Genomic DNA, 16057 nt, shown 5'->3' on the forward strand with positions numbered 1-16057 from the left:
ATAGGATTGCAGCACTACAAGAAATTAAACCCGAGGCCGCAGCTCACTCCATCCAAAATCCGCATTCTGACATATGGGAGTCAGACCCCACTTCCACTCCGTGGGAAAATGGTAGTCCATGTGAAGGCGGAAGACAAGGAAGTTACGAACACATTCCATGTGGTCGACCGAGAAGCGGACCTACTGGTGGGAAGCCATACCGCAGAAGATCTTCAGCTAATAGCATTTGCAAATGCGGTGAAGATGCTCCAGACCGAAGATATCCTGGAGTTGTTCCCACAGCTGTTCACCGGACTCGGGACGATCAAGAGGCCACCCGTCAAGCTCCACATCGACACTGCTATACAACCGGTAGCCCTGCGACACCGGAGGATCCCGTTCCATTTGAGACCGCTAGTTGAAAAGGAGCTCCTGAAGTTGGAAGAACAGGGGGTGATTGAGAAAGTGTCGGGCCCCACCCCATGGGTGTCGCCCATGGTCATAGCAGAAAAACCGAAGCAGCCTGGCAAGATCAGAATCTGCATAGACATGAGGATGCCGAATCGAGCAATTAAAAGGGAGAGGCACCTCACACCGACAGTTGACGATATCCTTGCTGACCTGAACGGCTCGCAATGGTTCTCAAAGCTGGATCTCAACGCCGGCTATCACCAACTACGGTTAGCGGAGGAGAGCATATACATAACAACTTTCTCAACACATCTAGGCCTCCGCCGATACAAGAGACTTAGCTTTGGTGTGTCATCAGCTGCGGAATCTCCCAGAACACGGTAAAGGAAATCTTATCCGGGCTTCAAGGTGTACTGAACGTCAGTGATTACATTTTAATCCATTCTAAAACCATTGAAGAACATCATCGACGTATCAGGGCCACGTTACAACGACTTGCGGAGCATGGTGTGACGCTCCACAAGGAAAAGTGTCAATTCTTCAAAAAGACAATTGACTTCTTTGGCAACGTCTTCAGCTCTGACGGAGTGAAAGTTGATCCCCGAAAGTCACAGGCCATTCAAGGTGCTCCTGCTCCAACCAGTGCTTCTGAAGTCCGAAGTTTCTTGGGGATGACAACATACTGCTCGAGGTTCATTCCCAACTTGGCAATCATCGCTGAGCCCCTAAGAAACCTCACCAAAAAGCAGACCCCGTGGAAATGGACTTCCGTTGAGGTCAAGGCATTTGAGCAAGTGAAGGCGGCCTTATTAGACAGCACCACGATGGCCTATTTCGACACGACCAGACCAACCGAGATGTTAGTCGACGCCAGCCCTGTTGGGCTAGGGGCGCTACTCGCGCAAGAGACTGAGCCTGGAACGTGGGCGCCGTTGTCGTTTGCCAGCAAAGCCCTCACTGCCACGGAATCGCGATATTCACAAATCGAGAGGGAGGCTCTAGCGGTGAAATGGGCCTGTAACCATTTTCACCTGTACGTAACCGGACACCCGTTCAGAGTGGTGACGGATCATCAGCCACTTCTTCTTTTGTTCAAGGGCACGGCGCCACATCCTCCACCCCGAATAGAGAGGTGGGCTATCCAGGTGCAACAATATCAAATGGACCTAGTATACCGGCCTGGAGCCAAGAACCCTGCCAACTTTTTATCTCGTCATCCTGAGGGAATAGATGTATCTGAGGCTGAACAGGAGTCGACGACCGAGGAATTCATCAATATGATTTCCCAATGGTCATGCCCGCGGGCCATGTCCATCGATGTGATCAAGGCAAACATGGAAACTGATGTCGTGCTACGACGAGTGGTCCAAGCATTAAGCAGAGGAACATGGGAAGGCTTCCTCCGTGACGTTCATGGGTGGAATGAAGCAGACAGAGTGACGTTGGGACAATTCTGGAAAATACATGATGAGCTCAGCATCACCGACAAGGGTGTAGTACTCAGAGGAGCCCGAATTGTGATCCCGAAGGATTTGCAAGAACAGGCTACCCTTCTTGCGCATAAGGGTCATCAAGGCACAAGAAGAATGAAGTCGAGAATGAGGGGAGAAAGTATGGTTCCTCAACCTCGAGGAAAGTGTTGACACGGTGGTTCGCAACTGCCAGTCATGCCACCTCACCAGCACGTCAGAAGCCCCTGCTCGCGTCATCACAGAAGATCCTCCACCGTCCCCATGGTCATGGGTGAGCCTTGATTTCGGCAGTTTCCCGGATGGAAGGGTCACAGTAGTGATGATAGACAGTTACATCAAGTACCCCATAGTGGAGGTCGTGCCATCGACGAGCTTTACCAACATACAGCCGATTCTGACCAAGGTTTTTGCACTATTTGGACTGCCCCAGGTCCTGATAACGGACCTCCATTCCAAGGGAATGAATTTAAAGAATTCCTGGAAGAACTTGGGATCAAACACCACCGAATCACCCCCCAGTGGCCGCATGCAAATGGGGAGGTTGAACGGTTCATGCGAACCATCAACAAAGTACTGCGCATTGCCATGGCCGAAAATAAAGACCCCGAAGAAGTTCTTCAACACTTCCTGCGAGAATACCGGAGTACCCCGCATTGTACCACGCAGCGTTCGCCATGGTCTCTCATGCTGACCAGTCCAAGGCGGGAAATGTTGCCCATGGCGGAGACCTGGGTCTCGGAGCCCTATGACACGCAGTCAGCCCAGGAGAGAAGACAACACACCAACGACAAGGCCAGTCGGCGGCGGAGGGCTCGTTCCCGGATGTTGGTCCCCAGAGATTTGGTGCCGATACGTGCCAGACGACCCGGAGGAAAATTCCGGACACCGTATGAAGCGGGACCATGGACTGTCAAGTCAACGAAAGGAACAGCCATCACCGTTGAGAGAAATGGTGAGTTAGTGACCCGCAACGTGTCGTGGTTTAAGCAAGTCCCTCCAGTGGTCGATGAACCTACCGGTGCGGAGGTGGCACCAGCGATAAGTCCGGACGTGAGTGTCGTGGAAGCTGGTCCGAGCGGATCGCCAATGGCCAGCCCAGGAGCACCCGCGCAAGCTGATGGTGATGAAAGCTCGAGGCGAGAGACTGAGGACAATCAACGGCCATACAACCTGAGGCCAAATCCTCGGCCAAGCCAGAGACTTGCTAATTTCTTGTGTTGAACTTTATTTGAAAAAAATGTTTATTAAAAACTAACTTGGGATGGGATGTAGCAGTCTAGTTGTTCTTCCGGCCGGCAGAACCCCAGAAGCACCCACACACAAGGCGTGGCTAGAGGGTATAAATAAAAGGGCCGGGGTCGCTGGGGGCTTCCGGTCCAAGTATAGCACTGAGTGTGTCTCCGTTATTACTGTCTTTCCTGATCGTAGGCAAACTGCTGCCCCTCCCCTGTGCTGTCCGGAGCCTGGTCAGCGCGCCTAATCATATCATGAGGAGATAGACGATAGAAAATTAACTGAGCACATGCATAGGGCCGGACTGGGAACCGAAACCGGCCCTGGCAAAGTGCTCGGCCGGCCCCACCTCCCCCCGGGGGGTTGGGGGGGTGCGACCGCGCTCTTTGCTAGGGCCGGTTTTCGGCCGATTTTGTTACAGTGCCGTTTTTGCAGCTATGCTGCAAAAAACGACCCTGTAACAAAACCGGCCCCCTGGGGCCTAAAACAGGCCCACACCCTCACGGCCGACCGGGGGATTGCCCGGTGCCTGCAACGGCCAGTCCGGGCCTGATGCATACGCAATGTAAAATACGACAAATGAAACTAAAACAAAGTCCAGGCGTTTCGCAAGTGAAATACGAGAGTTGGCTTCTAGCCGCATGCTCGAATACGAACAAAGTCTGTTCTCCGAGGAAAAGAAATTAGACATATACTCTTATCCTCCAGGGTTGCGGCTCAGTGAGGCAGGGGACATATTTAGAGCGCTAGTAAAAACCCAGCCTGCACATTTTTAGCACAGTTACAAGACGAAAACGGGATTCCTGTGACCTACATTCGCCCAGAAAATAAATGGCAGGTTTCTCAAAGGAGAGCGTGCTCACCCACGCGCACCGAAGATGTGTGTGTGTGCGCGCCATGAGTGGCTCACACCTGAAGGCGGCGGAAGTGTCAAGATGCTTCACTAATGTTTTATACGTCAATTCCCCTCCAACACTGCAGAGTATCTCTAAGGTATGTCCTTTCGTTCTTCGCATACTTAAAATGATAAATAAAGGCCATGTGCCTTTATCAATATTTAATAAATCTCCCCTTCCTGTACACAGTGTGAACAATACTGGCATGTGGGGCGTTTCAGACTGATGTGGGGGAGCTTTGACAAAGGCTTGAGGCATAGCATGCTTCTTAGGTGCAGACTGACAGCGCGGTTGTCTGCAAAACCAATTGTTAACAATATTTTTGAAATGTAGAGTGAGCTTTGGCTCAGCCCAAAGAAGTACTTCTCAGTGCTGCAATCCATTAAAGACCATTTTACATCCCAAAAGCACTCTAAATCATCACACATTAAATTCTCTCATACATGCATTGCATACAGAAAGTAGTCAGTTTTACTATGTTTTTACACTACAGCAGGCTTTATTTATGTTTTAATTAGTAATCAATTTGCATGCTGGGCCTACTGACTTTTCCAATGTGTGTTTCTCCAAAAGTTCAGACGAATGTCCACAGATGTAGGAAGTGGAGCAAACCTGTCACTTTTCTGGAGTTAATTTTCAATTATATTCAAAATAATCTTTTGGCACCACTGCCAAGAGCATTTTGCTGGAAAAAAATTGTTAATCGTTTGTTTTTCTAGCATAGATCAAGCACCAATGAGCAGTACCGGCTTTACACAGAGCCCTTTGTGCTGTAACAAAAGCCCCAAATATATATATTAACCCAAAAAAAAATATATATATATTATAGTTAGCGTCACGTCACATTTCGATCCTCCAGGCCTAACATCAATGGTCACTAATGCGGCAGCGTCAAGTATATTACTGCAAAATGGAAGGCTGCAGTTGTAGTGAACGGCAGCAGATTTCCTCCCAATCAAGAGAAAATCGAGGTTTCTGTTACACTGCAGCAGCCAAAAATTTCCTTAAAATCTCCTGTACCTAAAAAAAAAAAAAAATAAGAGCTCTGTTACGGTGACTCTATAGCGGTCCTCACCAAGATTATGTGGGAACAAATTGTTCAACTGGATAACTCAGAGAGAGGAGGAATTTAAAGGCTGTAGCAGCACAGTCAGAAACCAGATGTCCTTGCATGCATTAGATAAGCAGGTGAAGTGGCAATTCCACTGAGCACATCCTGAAAGACTTCAAGGGGAGTAAAGGCCGCAGTACCTCTGGCTACTAGGCGGCCCCACAAAAAATAAAATGCAGAGAGTCTACAATTAACACCAGGGAACAAGTCCTAAAAAGAGACGTGGGGGGGACTAACCTAGTTAGGCAGCATGCAAGTGACATCACGTGCACAATATCACACATGGCATCAAAGGAATTGACATCATAGGAAGTGGCATCACGAGCCACAACTTTACAGGAAGTGGCATCACAATAAGTGAAATCAGATTTTAAGCCCTCACATATATATTGAGCAGGTCTATCACGAGTCAATGTCAGTGCAATTCGAGTATACACACAAACCCTCCAGATTTAGGCAGAAGATTCACTTTTGTAAGCTACATATAAACCTATGTTGCTTTTGTCAGCGTAAAGCTCCTTTACCTAAGGTTTGAACAAACAAGCTCTACTGTCAGCCTACTCAACGAGGCATAATATTCCATAAGGAGCACATTTCCATTAGGATATGATGGCTTTAGCTGCCTGCGCTCTCCAAAGGGGAGACCATTCTCCTATGCAAAGTATTCTTTCTCAGCCTTACCCACATGCACTCATTTTAGGAGATTGGGGCTCATTTTTCACCAACAGACTGACTCAAAACAAGAGAGTATGACAGAAAGGGAAAATAGGAGAGCGATCAGAAAACAATGATGAATGCATTAAAGAGGCTGAAAAAAGAACTCGCAAGAATAAGCAATTTTAGGGTAGTGAAGAAAAAAAAGTTACTGCAAACTTGGAATTCAGCAATAGGACCCCAAGAAAAAAAAAATGCATATTTTTTCCCGCCAAAGCCACGCCAAAACTATTCAATGAGGCTATTTTCTCTTTGTACGTGTCCAACAGAATGCAGCATACATGCAAAGAGGAAATAATGAGGAGAAATGGATATATTTCATCTTGCTATGCTAGCCTCAGGTAGACTAACCAGTTTGGTGCAAACCTATATTTACAAGTCTTTGTAAATATGGTTTTCCGTCAAAATACATCAATGGATGCACAGGGAGGCCCTAGCACCACCCATATAATGCCTACTTGATGAAAGGTAATTAAATGCAGGGCAATGTGTGGTACTGTAAATCCCCAAACAGATTTTACATTGCGGTTCTGCCAGAAGAGTGAATTAACCCCCATGCAAAATCTGGGCCTCGACTTATATATTTATTTTTATTTAAATTCTGCTACAAAGAAAGTGGCAACAAGAAGAACACCAACAGTAAATCTCTTTCTGGTTAAATGGTTGCAAAGACTGTATTTTAAAATATCTTATGGGGGTAAGGCACCTGCTGCAAAGATCTGTGTGATCCCGTAAATCGGAGTGAATAAAAATGGTAAGATAACTCTGGATGGAGGTTAATGCACTTGCTGGAAAGATATGCGTTTATTCTCAGTTTTGACTCAACTTACCAAGCCAAGCACATCATGCAACATGCAAATGACAGATTTTATTGTATGTATCTAATTATGTGGGTTACTGCTTTGAACACAGAGATCCTTATGTTACTTGCAGTTGCATTATAAACCTTTTAATGTAGCGCTGTGAGCTATTGAAGATGATATACAACGTCTACACCTTGAAATCCCCCACTTTTTTATGTAACACATCCTGTACAATGATTTACAAATGCATATGATTTTAATGTAATATGTATGTGTGATGTGAAGCATTCTGATACCCTGCATTAGGATGAGTAGCGCTATACAAGAAAACATAGTGGTACTTCAATTATTTCAACTCCTCCTCAGGGGAAGAAAGTGCTACAGAAGTTACATTTATTTTTGTGTAAGTACTGGGAAAGACCAACATAGCTGACATTCTTACAGTGCATGTATATCTCTTAGACAGGGACTGAACAAAGTGAAAACTACCTCTTAGGTATATGTGAAGTGCTAACAAGGTGTGAGCCTGTTTTTCCCTTCTGCTGCATTTGCTTCTAGGTGCGAGGCTCCTTACTGCTCCCAGCCAGGAGACTCGAACTGTAGGAGGCCTGATGACCCTCCAAATTCAATCTTTGTTATTGGCCCAGCAGGAGTCTGGAACAAGAAAGCCCCATCCATCCCCACCTGCATGTTGTTGCTTATCAAAAGCAGACAACGTGCGGACGCTGCTGAATGTATTCCGGTGTTTGAAAATTACACCAGGATGATTTCACCAAATTTTTCCATGGGGCTCAACTTCTTGACCGGGTGGACGGCGTCCAACCTGTGAAATTAGTGGGTGAACGCCATTCACCAGCATGTACCTCCGACTTGTGCCTTTATTGACACAAAGTCTATAAAACCACACGCTGCCTTCCGAAAAATCAGAAAGGCTATTGTTTTCAAACAACACTTCCTATAATGTATCACAACAAACTGATGATTAATGTCATGCTGGTTTACAATTGTTAATGTTCTTCCGCCCAACCTCGATGTAATCCGGTTACTTTTGAATGTTTCATTGTAAAGCGCCCTAATTCCGTTGAGGTTCACTTGAGCTACATAAATGTGGAAATAAATTAAACAAACTGTACTTAACAAATATCCTCAGGGACTGTATAGACATAAAAAGCTGCAGTGCGTTTTTCCCAGCTGAATTTCATCTACCTCTGCCCCTCACCCCCAGCCCCATGTGTTAAGACTTCTTAGGGACACGGGTGCGACCAAAGGCCAGGACATGTGCCCCTACTCCAGTACTGTGCGTTAAGTCTTCTGCCATGCCCTGTGTGCACTGGGCACGAGGCATGGCCTTTCAACAAACATGGAGTCCAGTGCCCTTGCATACAGTGCCGGATGGATACACTGAATGGCCTCCAGGAATGTTGTGTTCAGGACATCACTGAAAAAATAAATGGGCATGGATTTAGCACAACAGTTTTTGCACTCTCACTTTAGAAGGATTGCATACTGGAATAGTAATGACAAAAAGTTAAATCTGTGAACCTGGTCTTACTTCCCTCCACTAAACATTCTGCATGCCCCTTTTCAATGCCCAACTCTGATGGGCAGAGTTTAACTTTGGAAAGTTTTATGCAGATTCGCCCCAAGGTATCAAAGTGATAAGCAATCGAAAATGTGTTTTTTATGGCTACCAACAGCAGAATACAACTGTACCAACCGGTACTGAAGACAGAACTGACCCTGCGGTGAAACCAGTGCATAGCTATCATCAAAGTCAAGATTAGTAGTATAAGGGAGACACACATTGATGCCATGTGCCCCACAGTTTAGAGGGGAATGAAAAAAAGTTTTGTAGCAAAAAGTTGTTGCCTTTTCAAAGGATAAGCAACCTTTTCTACCTTTCTGGATATCACCCATTTCCATATCAAATCAAAATCAATGCAGCAAAAAAATTCAATAGTATCAAAAGTTTCCCTCATCGACCATATTATTTACATTCAAGGATTACTTCGCATAATTTTTCAATTCAATTCAAAAAGTACACCTGTAGACACTAAAGTTTCTCAAAAATACATTTTTAATTATATCAAAAAGTTTGTCATTATTTTTTGTTTTTCTTTTTTTAAATAAGTCCTTTTATCAAGTGACAGAATGTAGACTTCAGTCCCACAGTACATATGTTCATTGATAAATATTTTTCTTATAATTCATACTATTGCTAAAAAAAACACATAAAAATACTAATATTACTATATCCCCCTGGATCACTTCACTCATACACACTTATATCAACTATCATACCACTCCTTTCATTCTCACAGCATCAATACAAACTATATCACAACTTGGTACTCAAGATGTCTCAATAACAATGTATGAGACCCAGCACTAGAATGGTCTACGCGCGTTTCGGTGGGTTAAATGATGTCCGACAACCACCTTCTTCAGGACCTTGTATGATATAACACGTGTGGGTTCCAGGGGACGTGTGAAATTTTAAAATTCCAACATCCCAGTAGTGTAGATATTTTTTATTATTCAAAATTATCAGTTTTGGGGTTCGGGGGATCTTGTTAGTAGTTCTTGCACACACAGCTTTAGGTCCGCATATTATCCATAGCCAACTGTTCTATTCCAAATTTCTAATGCCCAGTGGTAGTATCATCCTTAGGAATTACGTCCTTGCAGATTCCCATTAATCAAGTCTGTTCTGTGGGTATTTTCACAATAACTCTTAGTAGTCCGATCAAATATTTTGTACAATACCTTCTCTATTTTCGAATCTACAACCCTCGTTGTCCGTCACCCCGTAACGCCTCCAAAAAAAGTTTTATGCAGATTCGCCCCAAGGTATCAAAGTGATAAGCAATCGAAAATGTGTTTTTTATGGCTACCAACAGCAGAATACAACTGTACCAACCTGTACTGAAGACAGAACTGACCCTGCGGTGAAACCAGTGCATAGCTATCATCAAAGACAAGATTAGTAGTATAAGGGAGACACACATTGATGCCATGTGCCCCACAGTTTAGAGGGGAATGAAAAAAAGTTTTGTAGCAAAAAGTTGCTGCCTTTTCAAAGGATAAGCAACCTTTTCTACCTTTCTGGATATCACCCATTTCCATATCAAATCAAAATCAATGCAGCAAAAAAAATTCAAACCAGCCCTACACTGCAGAAGGCCAAGCCTAGATTGAGTCACAGCAACCCATCTGTTAGAAATAGGAGTCTCTAGTTAGGGGAAGTATGTACCTTGCCCAAGTAGGGACCCTTGTTCTAGTCAGGATAAGAGAGTCATACACCTAGATAACCCCTCTTCAACGAACTTCCCCCCCCACCCACCCGGTAGATTGGCACAAGTAGACAGGCTTATCTCAGAGGCAATGTGTAAAGCATGTGTACAGAGCCACACAGTAACACAGTTAAGACACTACAAATGGATGCCACACCAGTTTAATTAAATAAAAGTATCTTTATCTAAACCAAACAAGACAAAACTGATAGAAATCCAACATACATATATCAAGATATCACTTTTAGAACGATTATTGCACTAATAAAGCTTATATAAACATATAGCTCCAACTGAGGCTATTATGAAGTCGTGACAGGCACTAATCCCAAGTACGGCGCTGACCACAAAGTGTGCTGGCTGGCCACGGAGCCACACAAAACCCCAATGGCCGACGCGGCCCGCCCGTTTTGCGGAAGTGCGCCACTTCCGCAAAACGGGCGGGCCGCGTCGGCCATTGGCCGACAGCAGCACCAGCGAGGTAGCGTTGCCGTCGGCCAATGGCCGTCGGCAGCATGGAAGGGGTTAAAGTCCACAAGAAGTGAGTGCACTTGCCAGGTCGACATGGCAGTTAACAGCTGTGCTTGCAGACACTTTCAGGTGCAGGTCTGAGATACATTTGAAAGGCTACTGGTGTGGGTGGCACAATCAATACTGCAGGCCCAGTAGTAGCATTCGATTTACAGGTACTAGGCACACAAAGTACACTTTACTATGGACTTACCAGTAAATCAAATATGCCAATCATACATAACCAATCATAATCACAATGTACACAGGGAGCACTTGCACTTTGACACTGATCATCCTTGGCAAAGTGCCCAAAGGCATCTAAGACAGCAAAAATGAAATCCAGCACACAGTTAAAAAAATGCAGGAGGTAGAGGCAAAAAGTCAGGGCAAACCATGTCAAGGATGCCAAGTCTAACACAATCTAACCATGTCATTAGTGTCTCATCTAAAATGCTAATGTAGAAATAAAAAATAAACAAATATATTTTCTATATCCAGTACAAATAAGCACCATGCAACAATGGTTACCAAAGTCGAAGCTTTGTCAAGATCAGTCCAATTTCTTAGTCAAGCTGCCAGATTGGGACAGATGTGGCCTTTCACTGTTCCCAACAAATAAATGTGCATTAAGACCACAAGGATGAATGTGGTTGGGCTGCTTTGTATTAATTCAGTTTCCACTCACTGTAGAAGCCAGGCTCTCCTTGTTGCAGGAATAGGTACCAAAACTCTAGCTGTGCGTGGATCAACTGAACACTGATAGGTTTTGGACTGGATCTGCTACAGACGGCGCTAGAGGAAATTGGTGCCCTGTCACTTAACTTGATATGGGGCACTTCGGTACTCATGCGTGGGAGGAGTTGACTGTTGGAAAGTGGATGGGAGAGGAGCTATTACACCCTGATGAAATTTGTAAACTGCATAGGAGGGAGACATTGCACCATTAACATGAAGAAAGAAAAAACGTGCCCTCATGCAGACTCCAACTACTGGTTTGTGAATAAAATATCCAAAAGGAGGTAAAAAATAATCTCATTGATTTGGGAGTCACAGCTCCAACAGAGGTGCTTAGAGTGGGCGGCTCCAAAATGATAATAAATCCAACAAGCAGCGACTTGCCCCTCATTGTTTATATTATGCAATAACAGAAAAGAAAAATCTTGCAAACTGCTAATGTGGTCTCTGCCAGACATAAAAAGGATAAACAGGCTGAAGTGCGTGGAAAGAAAATAAAATCAAGCTGAGATCCAATGACCTGGAATCAGTAGTTAAGTCAAGTCAATCAAATCCTGTATCATCCGGACTGAAAGCTCAGAGGATACATGCGTCCGGTGCAGGCCACCATAGGAGGGGGATCTGCAGGGTGGCCCACATGGGCACCAGCATAAATGAGAGGGAAATGAATAAAAAGGGAGGTAGGGATTAGATGCTATTAGAAGAGAGCCACGAATACAATACCAGGCCCAGCAACAGTGCGAGTGAATCGCATTCTGCATGCCTAGGAATTAAGAAAATAATGGAGACATCTGGACCAAGGGACCATGTAAATGAATAATACATAGAAGGCAACAGAGGAGACCAAGCTATAGTGCACAAGTGACTTTGGGTGCTCTGCTAAGGGATTCTCTACTATGGACTAGAGAGACTATATATAAAGGCCAGTCACTGCTTGCAGGTTAGGGAGTCCTCGCACTCATCATTTAAATGCTGAGAAAGAGCCTGGGTTCAAAATGAAGGCTTTTCTAACTTCACAATGAAATGTATTTGGCCTAAAGGCTTAGGGTAACACACAGACTCCGACTCGAGCTATCAGGAGATCTGTGTTTAACAATGTAAGTCAGAGGAGCCTTCCATCCTGACCAAAGAGGCTCTGGCACCATGCACCAGGTTTTTTTTTTAATCTAAAGTGGTCAGAAAAACGTGTGCAGTTTCCAAACTTTTAATTAGACTTGAGTTTGCAGTTTCATCACTCCCTGAACATGCCCCTATCCAGTTTAACAAGACCGTTGACATTAATTCTCATAACGAAACACAATAAGGTGGGAGAACAGGGCAAGCTTTCTTCGAGTCACTTGAAAGGGACAGTAATTACATAAACAGATGTCAGAAATCAATTGAGAAATTTAGTAGTGATCCATCCTGCCCTGTCCGCCTCCTCCTATAGAACCAGTGCACCCAGAAGATACCAGGTGCACGGGCCAAACACAGGCAGAGATGACAAAAGCATATTCAAGCCAACATCCCTCCTGCACTCTCAAGCATCCCACACCAGTTGGCTGATCCCACCAGAAAGCACAGCAAAATGGGTCTTGGCCGCAGAGTCGTCTCTGTCCAAGAACCGGACACTCGTTCGTAGCAAGAGCGTAATCGTGGGAACTGGCACAACACGCCACGGACCTTGGGACTCGGGCGCACGCTGACATAGGCAGAAAAGCACTTACTCACCACATAACGCAAACTCTAAATAAAGAACCAACTACGTCCCTGTAACTTTTTCCGTAGCAAACCACAATCTACCTACCTGCTCCCAAATCCAACACTGGCCCTTTTTGCGGAAGCAAGTATCTACCCAGTTTTCAGAGCAGTGTTCTTTCAGTGAAAACAATCGATATCAGGAGGAAACAAATACAACATGACTGGCCTTTGGCAGGTACAGTTTTCACAGGGGCACGCTGAACGCAGCGTTCCCGGGAGATATGCCGGGTAAAGCACTCCTGCTTTCTCAGGCTCACCCGGCTCTGTGGCAGCTGACAAGTTCTGGCTGAGTAGCAGTGATGCCACGGCACTGATACGCATTAGTGGGACCGCCTGTTCGGAGTCCTAAAAGTAAAGCCTTGAACTCTGCACGAGCTCCATCACTAGTGTTTTTGTAACTAACGTAATCAGAGAGGCAGCGGCGGGTCAGACACCTCTTCTACGGCTGGGCCTGGCAGCAACTCAGGGGAATGTTACAAGCATCCTGGGGAAAACTGTGCGGATGTTCAATGTTACAATATTTATTGTTTCTGGGACTGACACTAAACCTCTGCTATCTGAACCAGAATCCAACAATGTTGCAAGAAACAGTAACATTCGGTGAGGCTTGAAAACAAATGCTTACATGGAAATGTTCACAGTTGAACATCTATCTGCAGGGGCTCGAGAGGAGTGGCTGGCACGTGGGAGTTGTATTAACAAGTGGATGTTCGCAAGAATCGTGGGTAATCAATGGTCGGGCGAAGTCAGCGGGCGCAAGGGCTGGAGGGGCGTGTCAGCGGTTGAAGGAAGTCCAGAGTTGCGGAAGTCAGGGTGCTGCAGTGAGGGGACCCCAAGGAACAAGGGAAGTGAAGTGGGGGGACCCTAAAGGGACGGGGCAGTGAGGGGGACCCTAAAGGGATGGATCCAAAAGGTATAAGGCAGTGAGGGGCCTCCAAGTAACGGGTGCAGTGAGGGGCCTCAAAGTAACGGGTGCAGTGAGGGGCCTCAAAGTAACGGGTGCAGTGAGGGGCCTCAAAGTAACGGGTGCAGTGAGGGGCCTCAAAGTAACGGGTGCAGTGAGGGGCCTCAAAGTAACGGGGGCAGTGAGGGGCCTCAAAGTAACGGGGGCAGTGAGGGGCCTCAAAGTAACGGGTGCAGTAAGGAGCCTCAATGAGGGGCCTCAAAGTAACGGGGCAGTAAGGAGCCTCAATGAGGGGCCTCAAAGTAACGGGGGCAGTGAGGGGCCTCAAAGTAACGGGGGCAGTGAGGGGCCTCAAAGTAACGGGTGCAGTGAGGGGCCTCAAAGTAACGGGGCAGTAAGGAGCCTCAATGAGGGGCCTCAAAGTAACGGGGGCAGTGAGGGGCCTCAAAGTAACGGGGGCAGCGAGGGGCCTCAAAGTAACGGGGGCAGTAAGGGGCCTCAAAGTAACGGGGGCAGTGAGGGGCCTCAAAGTAACGGGGGCAGTGAGGGGCCTCAAAGTAACGGGGGCAGTGAGGGGCCTCAAAGTAACGGGTGCAGTAAGGAGCCTCAATGAGGGGCCTCAAAGTAACGGGGCAGTAAGGAGCCTCAATGAGGGGCCTCAAAGTAACGGGGGCAGTGAGGGGCCTCAAAGTAACGGGTGCAGTGAGGGGCCTCAAAGTAACGGGGCAGTAAGGAGCCTCAATGAGGGGCCTCAAAGTAACGGGGGCAGTGAGGGGCCTCAAAGTAACGGGGGCAGCGAGGGGCCTCAAAGTAACGGGGGCAGCGAGGGGCCTCAAAGTAACGGGGGCAGCGAGGGGCCTCAAAGTAACGGGGGCAGCGAGGGGCCTCAAAGTAACGGGGCAGTAAGGAGCCTCAACGAGGGGCCTCAAAGTAACGGGGGCAGTGAGGGGCCTCAAAGTAACGGGGGCAGCGAGGGGCCTCAAAGTAACGGGGGCAGCGAGGGGCCTCAAATTAACGGGGGCAGCGAGGGGCCTCAAAGTAACTGGGGCAGTTAAGGCAACCTGGCAGCACAAGGTTTGGCGAAGTAGGCCAAAGCTTTGGACTGCAGGGAGGCAGGTGATGGAAAGTGGCCTTGCAGAGGCTGGTGAAGTAGAGGACGGATGCCCACGTCGGAGATGTTGTCTACCACCCTCCCCGGCCACCCGCCTGGCGCACTTCTTCTCACGCACAGCCCCCGCAGCAGGAAGCGGCCAGGTGTGTAAGTCGTACTCAGGGTGCCGCGCTGAATAATGCATGCAGGTGCGGGGCTGGGGTTACACGCCGCCCCGGGGACGGGAGAGGCGCAGATAAATTATTCAGCTGGCAGAGCTCCGGCAGAAGGCTGCGACTGACAGCGGTGGTAATGCCCTTCCACTCGTCCCCCGAGCCCCCACCTCCTCCGTCTGAGCTCCTCTGACAGCTCTGCCAGTGCTGCGACGGGCACACAAAGCTAGCCTGGGCGCCCAACTCTGGCCTCGAGCCTTCGCGGTCACAAATGCACGCACACGGGGGGCATTAAAAGTTCCCTTACCCGAAATCAGAGCGAACTTTCATTCACGCTGTTGTCCCCGCCGGACCACGCAGCTGCGGCCGGCGACCATGGGCTCAGGCTGGGTGCAGGGCCCGGGCTGGGAGGCGGTGCAGCGCGCGAGGCTGGAGCCCGCTGGTCTCAGGGGTTCGGTCCCAGGGCGCCTCTGCTCTCTTTCAACCCGCGCGCTCCCTCGCGGCCGCCCTCTGACAGCAACAGGCGCGCGCCGTCTGCTCGCAGGCGCCTGGGGACCGCGCGCACTCGCACGCAGCTGCAGCGCATGCGCAGAGCGGGGCAAAACACTTTCCTCGGCTCCTTGAACACACTGAAAGGCAGGTCTGTGGGAGGGGAAGACGAATTGCCCTTGGGCCACGGCGGGAGGCAAAAAGGCCTGCCTCACCTATCGATGTCCATTGCATTTCTCTTTTGAGTGATGACCCTTAATTTATAGCGCCGGAAACAAATAAACATGAACAGATACAACTTACCTTTATATTACATGATACACTTTAAGCCCTGAAAACTGCATGTGGGGTACTGAAAAATGCTGCGATCACATTTGACCCCCTAAGTCCATGTCATCACTGACACTGTTTCCATACCTGCTCTTTTCACCTGCAAATGACTGTTCTTAGGTGTGTCTATCTAATTTAGTTCAAAGGAAACAACTCGAGACTACAACACAC

General features: G+C 47.4%; 1 protein-coding gene across 3 annotated transcripts in view; it reads right to left on the minus strand.

Moving 5' to 3' along the window:
- The window catches only part of GRAMD4 (GRAM domain containing 4), a 480409-nt gene extending 464765 nt beyond the window's left edge, over positions 1-15644 (minus strand). For 2 of the 3 annotated variants that reach the window (XM_078679725.1, XM_078679714.1), the window contains exon 1: positions 15375-15644. In XM_078679725.1, coding sequence (XP_078535851.1) covers positions 15375-15397 — 23 coding nt within the window. In that variant the 5' untranslated portion in view covers positions 15398-15644. Of the gene's footprint in view, positions 1-12946; positions 13048-15374 lie in introns of those variants that run through there. The other variant, XM_078679734.1, reaches the window with a different exon arrangement.
- Positions 15645-16057: the final 413 nt, after the last annotated feature.

The sequence above is a fragment of the Lissotriton helveticus genome, chromosome 1_1 (assembly GCF_964261635.1).
Source record: "Lissotriton helveticus chromosome 1_1, aLisHel1.1, whole genome shotgun sequence".
NCBI lineage: Eukaryota > Metazoa > Chordata > Amphibia > Caudata > Salamandridae > Lissotriton > Lissotriton helveticus.